General features: G+C 39.9%; 2 protein-coding genes across 2 annotated transcripts in view; both read left to right on the top strand.

Annotated features, from left to right (window-relative positions):
• The window catches only part of LOC141359513 (uncharacterized), a 38288-nt gene extending 34415 nt beyond the window's left edge, over positions 1-3873 (top strand). Inside the window, exons 2-3 of the mRNA XM_073862099.1 lie at positions 2677-2913; positions 3091-3873. Coding sequence (XP_073718200.1) covers positions 2677-2913; positions 3091-3699 — 846 coding nt within the window. The 3' untranslated portion in view covers positions 3700-3873. The remainder of the gene's footprint in view (positions 1-2676; positions 2914-3090) is intronic.
• A 169-nt stretch (positions 3874-4042) lies between these two features.
• Positions 4043-6371, top strand: LOC129436663 (uncharacterized). Its single transcript, XM_073861825.1, has 5 exons — positions 4043-4202; positions 4382-4503; positions 4840-5092; positions 5319-5465; positions 5865-6371. The coding sequence occupies exons 1-5, from the start codon at positions 4043-4045 to the stop codon at positions 6140-6142; spliced, it is 960 nt and encodes a 319-aa protein (XP_073717926.1). The 3' UTR covers positions 6143-6371.
• The last annotated feature ends 6046 nt before the right edge of the window (positions 6372-12417 follow it).

Here is a 12417-nt window from a genome sequence, read left to right as displayed (position 1 = left end):
TGTATCTGTAAGCTCTTTTCTGCTGCCACTTGAACCATGTCAACCGAGTGGCCTATCTAGTTAATCATATGCCATGAGATTTTGAGGTCATGGGTTCGAATCCCATGAGCGTCGGTTTTGTCTTGACTAATTTGTTGTTTGAGTTATCTGATTCTGTTATTCATTGTATGTTTTATTTCTGATCAGTGGTGTCATATTGGCACCTTCAGTGATTGCCATATGTCAATGCGTGTATCTGTAATCTCTTTTCTACTGCCACTTGAACCATGTCAACTGAGTGGCGCATCAAGTTAATCACATGCCTTGAGAATCTGAGTTCTTGGGTTCGAATCCCGCAAGGGGTATGTATTAAGTTAATCTATTAAAGTTTTGTTCTCTCTCACCAATTCTTCTCAACCTGTCTGTTGTTCACATATGTTCTATTTTTGCCGTGTTTGGCGTTGTTGCTCTGCACTGCGGTGGTTCTGCTCTGTGATTGCTGTGCCTTGTGTTCTTGATGCACCTTGGGTGCTCAATGCGCCTTGGGTGATTTCTGCGTTGTATGTTGCTTGCTGTGCTTTGGGTGCTCATTGCGCTGAAGGTGCTTGACCCCGCAATTGCTGCTTGCAGCTATATTTATTATTATTTTTCCCCAATGGGAGTCTATGGCAGCCCTATGAACCGTACATAGGGAAATGATGAACTTTTGCACAGTTGTAGAGGTGGTCCTGAAAAGTCAAGTGACCAAAAATGGGGTCTCTAGCACTAACTCTATAGCGCCACAAGCAGTGCAAAAATTCAATGTTCAAATGGTTATAACTGGTGATCCGCTTGATCTATGAAAATTCTACTTAGTACACGTGATTGCTCTCATCCCGCTTATTGAATTTGATACTTTACAGTAAAACTCCACCCATTACAGTAGCGGGCATTTTGAAATGTACAGTATTTCGTTTTTTCGCTACTCCTCCTTCAAATGTGGTTCAATTCTTATGAGATTTGGCACAGATGATCTTTGGAGTGAGCCGCATAGAAATGACCAAACAGAATTTTGATATTTATCTTTGTTCAAAAGTAATAAATGGGCAAACTTAACGAGGTTGACGCAAAAATGGTTCTGAAGCTGTAGCTCGGTCATTCTTTGATCAATTGAAATGAAATTTGGTACACTTCATGTGGACCATGAACTTGGGGTCCATGACAAATTTGGTGACAGCGCCACCTATGGGTCATGAGATAATAAAATAGGCTATTTTTGCCTATAACTTCTGAACTGTTTGTCAGAAAATTACGATATTGATGTCTATGGATTGCTTACCTCATGCCGCATCTGTCGATGTGTATTATGCCGGGTTTGACCGAACCACCTGTCCGCCATTTTGAAATTTCACATAATTTGTTATATTTTTTTAACTATTGGACATATCCGCGCAAAAATTAGTAAGGAGCTTCGACATGATGTCCTAAAGGTACCTGGGAAGATAGAGTACAGCGCCACCTAGGGGTTATAAACTATAACAGTTCTTATGGAACTGCTTATAACTTCTGAATACTTTGTCTGATATTAATTTCGTTGTGAAATTGTATTCACTGGTTTATGCCGATTGCAACAATGCCTCGTTTGTCATTTTCCAACATTCTGTTCATGTGTTATTGTAAAGCATATGGTAGATGATTTTTTCGCTACTCCTCTTACAAATTTTGTTTATTTTATGCCAGGTACTGCTTGTATAATGTTTGGAGCAATCTGCACAGAAATGACCGAACAGATTTTTCATATTCTGTTCTCTTTCTTAGAAATACCACTCCAAAGTTGACTGTGCCTGTGACGTTGTCTATTTGTCATAGTAAATTAATGTGACTGTATATTACATTGTATAGCATTACTATACAGAATGATGTTCTTGTCTTCAATCTCATTTGAGCTTTTTGATTCTCATATACATTGTATTTCTGGTAGTTCTGCTCTGCACTCTCAGTTCTGCATCTGTGTTGATTGGGACATTTCAATCCTTGCAGCACTTAAGCAGTTTTTTTGCTGCCACTTGAGCTGTGTTAACTGAGTTGCGCATCTGGTTAATCACATGCCATGTGATTCTGAGGGTTCGAGTCCCATGTGCAGTGATATTTTGTTTTGTGATTCTCATACTATACATTGCATTTCAGTTATTTGTGCTCTCTGTTGTCATTTCTACACTTTTGGTAATTGCTGGATATCAATGTTTATAGCTGTAAAGCTGTATTCTATAGCTTGGACACACCAACTCAGTGGTTTAATCGTTTTCTCAGTGGCGCATGCGGTTAGTGCCGTGCTTTGGGAACCTGAGGTCATGGGTTCGAATCCCAGCTCTTACTTTCACTTATTGAGATTTCCTTTTGTGTTCCCTTTAACACGTTCTTCTCGACCTGTCTGGTTTTCCACACGTGTTATATTTTTGCCATCTTTTCTGTTGTTGCTCCGCACTGCAGTGGTTCTGCTCTGCATTTGCTCTGCTTCGGGTTCGGGCTCTGTATTACGCGCTGTCTGCGCTTTGCGCATTTGCTGCGTCGTGTGGTTTTTGCTGTGCTTTGGGTCCTCATTGCGCTGAGGGTGCTTGACCCCGCAATTGCTGCTTGCAGCTATATTTTTTATTGGGCTTGTAAAACATGATTGAAATTATTGATATTTACAATCAAAAAAATGTTATATTTTCAAAGGCATGCACTCCTGTTGTGATGGCTGCAGCAGCCCAGTCTGGGTGCAGTACTGATTCAATCCCTGACGAAGTGTACCACGCATTCTCTGGACTCCCTCAGTCAACCCCTCTGAAGTGCAGATTTGACCATAAACACTTGAAGATGGTTCTCACCAGCCCACCAGAAACCGTTCCAAAAACAAAGCCATCAACATCTGGTACATACTTGGCCCTACCTCCCACCTGTGAACAGTCAAAGGTTAGCAAAAAAATATAATTTTATTTTAAACACACTTAAAAAAAATCGAACAATTTCATAAAGTTAAATCTTGAAGATGAGCCTTATTGCATATCCTAAATGAGGTCCTTATAAATGCTGTCAGTCAGCCACTTTACTTTGACTAACACTTCACTGTTTTTCTTTTTCCTCATTTAGTCAGGGAACCCGAGCTCAACAGTTGCATCTGAGACACTGGAGACAAGCATGAGTTCCATAGAGGCACCTAGTGTAGGGGATGACTGCACATTTCTTCCTCTGAGTAGTGAATGTACATCCACAAGATCATCTTCCTCAGACGTGAGCATTGTGGGAGCAGAAAGGAGAGGTGATTGGTCTGAGAGGAAGTGGATTGTGAACGAGTCGGCCCTTATGGAACTGTTTTCAACTTGTCACACATGTGGTGTATCCATTACTGACAAGAAAATCACCAGCTGTGGATCAACGATCAAAATAGAATGGACTTGTCTCAATCACCATACAGGAGTGTGGCAGTCATGTCCAGATGTCAGGGGAATCCCTGAGAATAACCTAGTGTCCTCAGCAGCCATTATTTTCACTGGAACAACACAAAATGAAATTGCAGAGTGGGCCGATCTTCTGAATTTACAGCTTCCAAAGAAGACATCGTACTACTCACTACAGTCCACTTATATGATACCTGTAATTCACAAAGCCTACACTGACATACAAGAAAAAAATATCCCCCAACTCCAGGAAGCAGCGTCTCATGGTGGACACACAGATATTTGTGGTGATGCAAGGTAAATATTTCCGTTAAATATCATACAGTATATGTGCTTATTACTGTTACAATATTATGTCTTATATTATAATTCAGTCAAATCACGATTGCCTTCAGCCCACAAGTAACTTCCTTACTTGTCATCTGCAGATCTGACTCCCCAGGCTACAGTGCCAAGTACACCTGTTACAGCTTCATGGATGCAACAAAGAAGATAATTATGTCAGACCTAATTCAGGTAAAATATATCCAGTATTGTCCTTTTACTGAGTGTCCCTGATCCCTATGTTCTACTTTTATAAGCCTCCCCGCACTTCTTTTCTTCAATGAACAATTTAGGTATCTGAGACTACGAGTTCACCAGCAATGGAGTCTGTTGGTTTCCGGAGGGGTCTGGATCGTCTGCTGGACTCTGGAGTTAGTGTTGATGTTGTTACGACTGACCGGGCTCCATCAATATGGAAGATCATGAGGGAGTCTTATCCGGAGCTCAGACATCAGTTTGACCCATGGCATGTTGCTAAAGGTGGCATTGCTTACTATACACTGTGTTTTATTATAGTAATCATCAAGGTTGAGCTTTTGCATATGAAAAATGAAAGCAGTGAAGTTGTTGTAGAATTCAGAGTTTACTTTCATGTTCTGATATTTAGCAAAATTATTGTTCACGTTATGATTTTTCATTTTTATCTTTGTGCTTTATAGGTGTAAATAAGAAAGCAACTGCAGCAGCAAGGAAGAAGGAAAACCGGGATCTGCAGCCTTGGATCAAGTCTCTGGGCAATCACTTCTGGTGGTCATGCAGTTCTTGTTGTGGTGATGAGAAGGTGATGCTACACTAGTTATACATAACTAGTGATGGGCAAAATGAAGCCTCAAGAAAAAGGGAAACGTTTGAACCAAACATTTTGAGGCTTTGAACCGTGTTCATCTCCATGGTTCTTCGGTGACGAATAAAATGCACTACCACATAAAATAGATTCAGACCAGGTTTAGTCCAGGTTCAGTCCTGGTTGAGACTAGGTTTAGTCCGCGTTTGTTCTACGGGTATTGTAATTTCTTGCAACGGGTCTGGTCCTAGTTTATTGATGATTATGTAAATTATTTTTGTTACACAATGAGCATACTTTGTGGCAAAGATTTAATTTGTGAAATTTGCTAAGCGGTGTCTAAATGTCCTCAAAAAGGAGTTGAGACGCCGGTGGACCTCTATCCTGTATCATGTGTGTGGTGTTCACCGATGGGAAGAAAATGGGCAGGAGTACAGGTGTTACCATGACGACCTCATCGATGACCAACAAATAAGAAAGAAATGGTTGAAGAAGGGGTCTGCTGCCTGGAATGCTCTCAAGGCTGTCGTACTAGATAAAAATCTCTTGAGGGTCTTCAGTCAGTTGACTTTATTCAAGCATACCGGTAAGTTTGCATAATTAGAACAAATAGCCATAAACACTTCTAAGGGCAACACAAGTTATTGAATTGTTCACTTGTCCTTTGAGAAATCAACATCTTACAGCTATGAAAGTAAAACTATGTTTTACCAAAAAATATAAAAAATGAAATGCGATCATACTAATAATTGTAGGATGTTTTGAAGACATGTAACGTTGAAAATGTGTAAATCCTTGTTTTTTTACTTCAGGGAACCTTGAAGTGTTCCACAGCTCTATGCTGAAGTACGCAGAGAAGAGGCGCCACTTCACATATGTCAGTATGCAGGCAAGGCTTCAACTGAGTGTCATTGACCACAACCTCAATGTTGACCGTCAGCAGGACCGTACTCAGTCTGGTAAGTATGAAGGACACAGACATATACTATTTGTCATGCCATACATTCACTGGATAAATCAGTAATTGTACAACTTTGGGAGTTTGAGCGTTCAGAGAAAACAATACTAGTTTATATTATACTCTCCCTGTCCAACCACCAAGTGATAACTCTTCAAGTGATAAAACCAATATTAGGAAAACAGAAAATATGTAGAGCTGTTTTTACTGAGAATTGACATTTTGAGATGAATATCTTCCATTTTACTATGTTTTTTTGTATTTTAAAGTTCCAGCTTTTTATTTGTCTCAACATTCCTCAAGTCACATGCCACACAATTCAGTTTATTCAATTTCATAGCATGTACCGTGATGTACTATCCTCATGATTCTTGTGTCCCCTCCCTCTCCTCATTCACAGGAAAAGAAAAGTACAATGTTATTTACTCCAAGCAATCAAAGCAGTGGGTTGTAAGGAAGCTGTATGAGTCAACATCTCAGGATTTTCGGAAAGAATTGGTGCAACAAGTCATTCAACGGCGAATTGACAAGAGTGTCAGGCTTGGAGATCCAGCGTTCCACATCCATCCTCCAGTCAGCATACCAACCAACATTGCTCCTACTCCAAAGCCAAACAAGGACGATTTGGTTGCCCAACATGCATCACGTTTTCTCCAAAAACATACGGAGGATGTCTGAGACAGAAGAAGCCTTGGCCAATCTCTTACCAGGCCATATTGCTTCTTGTATATATTTTACTCCATTACACTTTAATTTTTGTATTTATTTCCTAATAATTTTTAAGTACTGTATAGCATCTTTTGGTAAACTTATGTTGTAATAAATGTGCTTTTATAAGCTAACATAACCTTACCTTCAACCTTTGTATAACAGTAAGATTTATAATAAATATCACATCTATCTCTTAGTGAACATAGTTTTATTGAGCAGTACAGAATTATTTGTTTTGTAAACAAATTATTTTTTTTAATTATTTTCCATATAAAGGTAAATGTAACAAAATGTTGCTAATAGTATTTTTGTGTATTGCATGTCTAAAACAATTGCAGTGCGTCCTCTGATTCTTTGAACCCTGCATATTGTCCATTTGGTGATGGGTATGTTTTTCTTATTAGCTCCACTACACAGGAGGGACTTTCCTGTTGCCTGGGCCGAGCTTCTCTCCTTTCAGGGCCCATTCCATCACGATGCGATAGGCAACCAGCCTGTATTGTCTGAAATAGTAAACACAACATAAACATACTTGATATAACAATGACAGAGCCTTTTGTAAGGACATAGCATCAACATAAATGGCAATGGCAGATGCGTATATACTGTATGTATGTATGTATGTATATATATTTATATATATATAGATTTATATATATAGTAGTACACTTTGGGATTGTAAAAAACAAGTAGTTGCCTATTACCTGCACTCATACTAATGCATAAAATATGCCCTAATTAGTCATTTGAAATTTGTACATTATAAGACTGTAAAATACTATAAAAAAGTACTTACTCTGAGGACAACTGACCGTTGGGTCCTGCTGGCCTGGGACGCTTCTTCCAGTTAATTTTCGGAATGTGGAAAAAGGTCTGCAAGACACCAGCATTCAGGATTGCAGGAAAGTCCTTGTGATTTGTGATGCAGACCGAAGCTGGTACGCTGGCGTCCTCATCAATAGAAAGGTCTTTGATCTGTGGCATGATGAGATCAAATTCGTGGCAGCAGTAGGACTCCACTTCTGTCTGCATTAGTTCACACTTAAAACAAGTACACCACCATTTGTCGGCCACTCGATGTCTCACTGCAGCAGCTGTGGCTCCAGCTTCAACTTGTTCAACTTCTCTGTCCATCCTCTCTCTTTCTGTCCTTTCTAACTCCATCTGGCGTTACTCGTCATCTGTGTATTCAGGTTCGTAAAGATATCCTTTTGACTGTGTGTCGAAGTCAATGTTGTCATCGTCGCTGCTGTAGTCAGACATGTTATCGTTCTCTTTACGAGTTGTAAACAAAGTGACACGTGCGCGGCTCCCAGCTGGCTGTAGGTAGCGGCAGCGCGCAGTGATATGACAGGGAAGAAAATAGTGCCAAGCCATTACGAGGTCTGACCTTTCCATAGACAGCGGTTTTCAAATATATCACTCTTTTGAACACATGTTGATTTGAGAAGAAAAAAGCTTTATTGCCGTGACCCCAGCAAACTTGCCGGACTAATTTAATCTTGACAAAAACTGGACCGGAGCTCGGCTCACAGGACGCTGTCGCGGGTAAGTCATGGTCAATGCACCACACTGCTTATGGGGAAGCTATAGAGATTCATGTCTAAAATCCTGATCTAACCCTTTAAGATGGGGGATTAATGTGCCAAGCTGTCAAGATCTGGATGTTTAGAAGTGTCTGTCAATGCAGGTGAAAGGAGAAAAAATAACCCTGACAAAGAGCACCCACACTTCAACATAAAACGAGCCAGACGAACTGAAGTGAACTTCCTTCCAAACTTTCCCAAAGGAGAAAGTCAGGCCTGTTTGGAAGAAATGAGACTGCAGGTTATGGACGAAGTTCAGAAGAGACAGCAAAATCTACGCTTAATAGAAATGCTAATGCTGAAGACCTTTGCCCTTCGTCGTCAGGAGATTATTCAGGAAAACCCACATGTGAAGGACTTCTTGGGGAAATGGCCGGCTCTTCGGATTGAATCATTGAAATATCAGAGGCGCAGCGTGACATCTTAAAGGTTTATGATCTCCAGTTGAGTTAAAGATGAACTTTGGTCCGACCGGACAGCAGGTCCTCAGGGTGTCATGATCTGTCTAACACTTTGCCAAATGCCATTAAATTTTGTCAGCACATCCATACTGAAAGAAGAACGAAATCTGTTTTTAATTTTTGCTTGTTCTTCCAGGAAGTGCGCGATGTCAACATGAAGCGTACTGTAGCCCTTCGTGCCCTCTCGGTATACCTGCGTGAGGACGACCCGCAGTTCTTTAAGATTTTGAATGTAAGTATTCACTATATTCACAGAACTACTTTCTCACACGCTCGTGCATGCTCACACACTCGCTCTTTTCCACACGCTCTCTCTCTCTCTCTCTCTCACACACACACACACTCACTCACTCACTCACTCACTCACTCATGCTCTCTCTTACACACTCGCTCTCTTCCACATGCTCTCTCTCTCTCTCACACACACACACACACTCACTCACTTGCTCTCACAGGCTTTACACGCTCGCTCTCACAGGCTTTACACGCTCGCTCTCGCAGGCTTTACACGCTCGCTCTCACAGGCTTTACACGTTCGCTATCACAGGCTTTACACGCACGCTCTCGCATGCTTTACACGCTCGCTCTCGCACGCTCTCCCATGCTCACACGCTCGCTCCCTCATGCTCACACGCTCGCTCTCGCATGCTCTCTCATGCTCTCTCATGCTCACACGCTCGCTCTCGCACGCTCTCTCATGCTCACTCGCTGGCTCTTGCGCACTCTCTCATGCTCACTCGCTGGCTCTCGCGCACTCTCTCATGCTCACACGCTCGCTCTCCCACGCTCTCTCATGCTCACACGCTCGCTCTCTCATGCTCACACGCTCGCTCTCGCACGCTCTCTCATGCTCACACGCTCGCTCTCGCACGCTCTCTCATGTTCACACGCTCGCTCTCGCCTGTCTCTCATGCTCACACGCTCTCACACTCTCTCTCTCTCACTTAAAAAAAAACTTTTATGACATGCTATACATTAGATATCACAACACAGCACCCACTATCTAATCCCTCCCTACATATTAATAGTCTGTGGAATACTCAGTAGTAAAATACCAGCTGCTACAATTACATTTTTTATGATGAGCTGTAGAATACACAGCTGTAAAATACTCCTACCTGTGGGTTGTTGGCAAGTAGAATACTTACTTGAGATATACCTACTATATACTTTACTTACATGTTGAATAATCACCTGTAATATACACTCATTGGACTTATCATTAGGTACATCTGTGCAATCTAATTCAATCCATTAACAACTTTGATATACATTCAACATCTATTATTATATATTGTAAGAAAGCTAAAAATTCTACTATGTTTATTACTGAGGTCATAGTGGGTGAAAATTATGTATTAGGGTGCATTATTTTGAATACGGCAAAATATTAGGAACACCATTCAATATAATTAACCCACTATGCCACCACCATGTATTACAACCTCAGTAATAAATATGAAGTAGAATTATCACCTTTCTGACAATGTCAACAAAAACTGAAAATGTATAACGTTCATAAACATAGAATTTAAAGGAGAGCTGTTGTATTGGATTGAATTGGGTTACATATGTGCACCTGAGTAATTGGCCAGTGAGTGTACATGCAGTTGTTGTGTTTCTTCAAGTTAACCTAACAGTTGCACCCTCTATGTGTCTTTTAGGTGGAGGAGTCAGATGAGCCAGGCATCTTTGACACACCTTTTGCTATTGTCACATCAGTCACAGATGACACTGCATATCAAGTTCATTTCAGTCCTGCAAACATTTCCATTGTTTACAGTGTTGTGATGAGTGATATCCCTAACTTGGCTGATGCATTTGCATTGTTGTTTGGGTGGATATATGCATTACATTTGGACTATCCCAAGAAACTCATTCACACTTTTACATTCATCCAAAAAATCCTAATGGGGCTTGATGATGGTAAACCACTTAAACCTTGCCTACTGAGTCTCAAAAATGACCTGTTAATGAAAGAGTAGGCTGACATAAGAGTTGTGGATCATGTTGATTGTTTTGAGGTTCGCAGTATGGTAACTTTATAGTATGTTGTTGAACACCACGTTTTCAAAGCATATGAACCTGTTTACATTTGAAGAAATTATGTAATGTCCACCAAATCTAATGTAGTTGCTAATGTTTGTACACTTGGTGCTCTGAATCCTAAAATCCTGCTTTTTATAGGTTTTTACAAACAGGATGGATTTGATGTCTTGATTTTTGTGTTTTGATACGTTTATTTTATTTACTATTTTAAATATTATTTTATTTCATTGGCACTTTAATGGTAATGGCTGTTACTAATGCTGTTTTAAGAGAGGCCATACTTTTTATATGAAGCACTTTAAGATTCTCAGTTGCTGATTATCTTGTTTCTGTTTGATATGTAGAGATACATATGTGTACACACGCACACACACGCGCATGCATACACACACGCACGCATACACACACGCACACAATTGCACAACGATACAATTGTGCTGTGTCTATGTAGATTTTCATTCAAACTAAATACTTCACCACTGGTTAACACATTTTCAGCTTTGGGTATGTGGTCAAACTGGTATGGGACTTGAGTGTCTTAGCATATCATGGCACATGGTTAGACACCTCTGAGCTTGAACATAGTTTTAAAACAAAATGACTGCTGTTGATGGTCTGATGTTTGTAAAACAATTTCAAGACCGATTAAAAGAAAATGTACAACTGAATTAATTTGTTGTAGTTTTAACTTGTAAATTTGATTTGCTTGTGGGTTATATGTCACAGGTCGGAGCGGACCCAGATGCTATTGAGTCACGCCCCTTCTTAGTTTCCACCTCGAGGAGGTTCCAAAGCCACCCCAATGACCAGACACACAAGGTACAAGTAAAATTAAAATAGACTTTATTAAATTATTTAAAATAGTGTTCACGGAAGGGGGATTTAAAAACAAGGTTTCTTCTGGCCTCCAGGCAGAGGGGATGGGACTCTGGATGGTCCTTCTTGAACCTGTGGCGCCCTCCGCTTCTCCTGGAGGCAGAGTTTAACATAGTAACAGCTTTAGACCTCATTTCTCTCATCTTCCTCTGCTCTAACAGATGTGTTTTATAAACACACTACCACAATGAGCAGAAGAAAACTAACACTAAACTTCAAGACCCAAGTGCCCTACTAAAGGAAACACTAAACGGCACAATGATGACTTAATGTATTAACCAGATTTACAGCCGTTGTTTAGAAGTTAAACTTATCATCCATGTAACTCTGCAAGCAAGTTGTAATTTTAGTTTTCTAACAGAGATGATGATAGCGTTCATTTAACTCTGGGGATTTCATTTAGTGCATTTAATATTTTTTCTTTCTTCATTACTATAGTATTACTTTTGAATAAAAAAATTAAAAACAGGAAGAATTTCAAAATTGAGTTGATTTGACATCGAATGACCAGCAGGTGTTCACCATTAATGACTAAATCACTTAATTATCTTATTATCTTTAACACTGATTTAATGTTTTTTTAATACCAATCTTGGATTATATAAACACCAAGCAGTGTTAATTTAACTCCAGGGATTTTACTGTGCATGTCTACGGGCCGGTGGTCTACGAAATTTCCCGGTAGATTTTTTGGTTCCAAGCAGCGTGTAGTGTTTGGTTTAAAACATTCAATGATTTCTTACAATGCGTTTGCCTTTTTAGTAACTTGAGAGCAATAGTTCTGGCCTGGACAGTACATTAAGCCATGGTGATGATAAATGGTTGAGCCATTGTGACTTGTACACAGAGAATCAATTGGATTTGTGCCTACGTAAATATGTTTATCAGCATGTTCTGACATGCCTGAACATTAGTGTGCGTGAGTGTAGTGTTAACCTTAGAGCACAATTTAAGGTTTTCTAAGAGTGTAACCAGCCCCTTCACTGCCTACAGGGTACAGCCATGTAATTATCAAATAAGCTCTTCTGATCGACAAACTATTACAAAAGCATAGCTATTGTTAAACTCCACTTAAATCGTATAATTTTTTTACTTTATACTACAGAAATATTACTAATTAGCTTACTAAGGAATCACACTTGCTAAGACCCAAAGACAACAATTGAATTTTAATCACATTCAGCAAAACACTGCCCTGAAAAAATCAGACAGATCAGTTCAAAAATATCTTAATCGGAAAGTTTATTCAATAGTACAAATGTGATAGAGA

The sequence above is a fragment of the Misgurnus anguillicaudatus genome, chromosome 23, assembly GCF_027580225.2.
Source record: "Misgurnus anguillicaudatus chromosome 23, ASM2758022v2, whole genome shotgun sequence".
Lineage (NCBI taxonomy): Eukaryota > Metazoa > Chordata > Actinopteri > Cypriniformes > Cobitidae > Misgurnus > Misgurnus anguillicaudatus.
The sequence above is the reverse complement of the archived record's forward strand: the minus strand, read 5'-3'. Positions and strand labels throughout refer to the sequence as shown.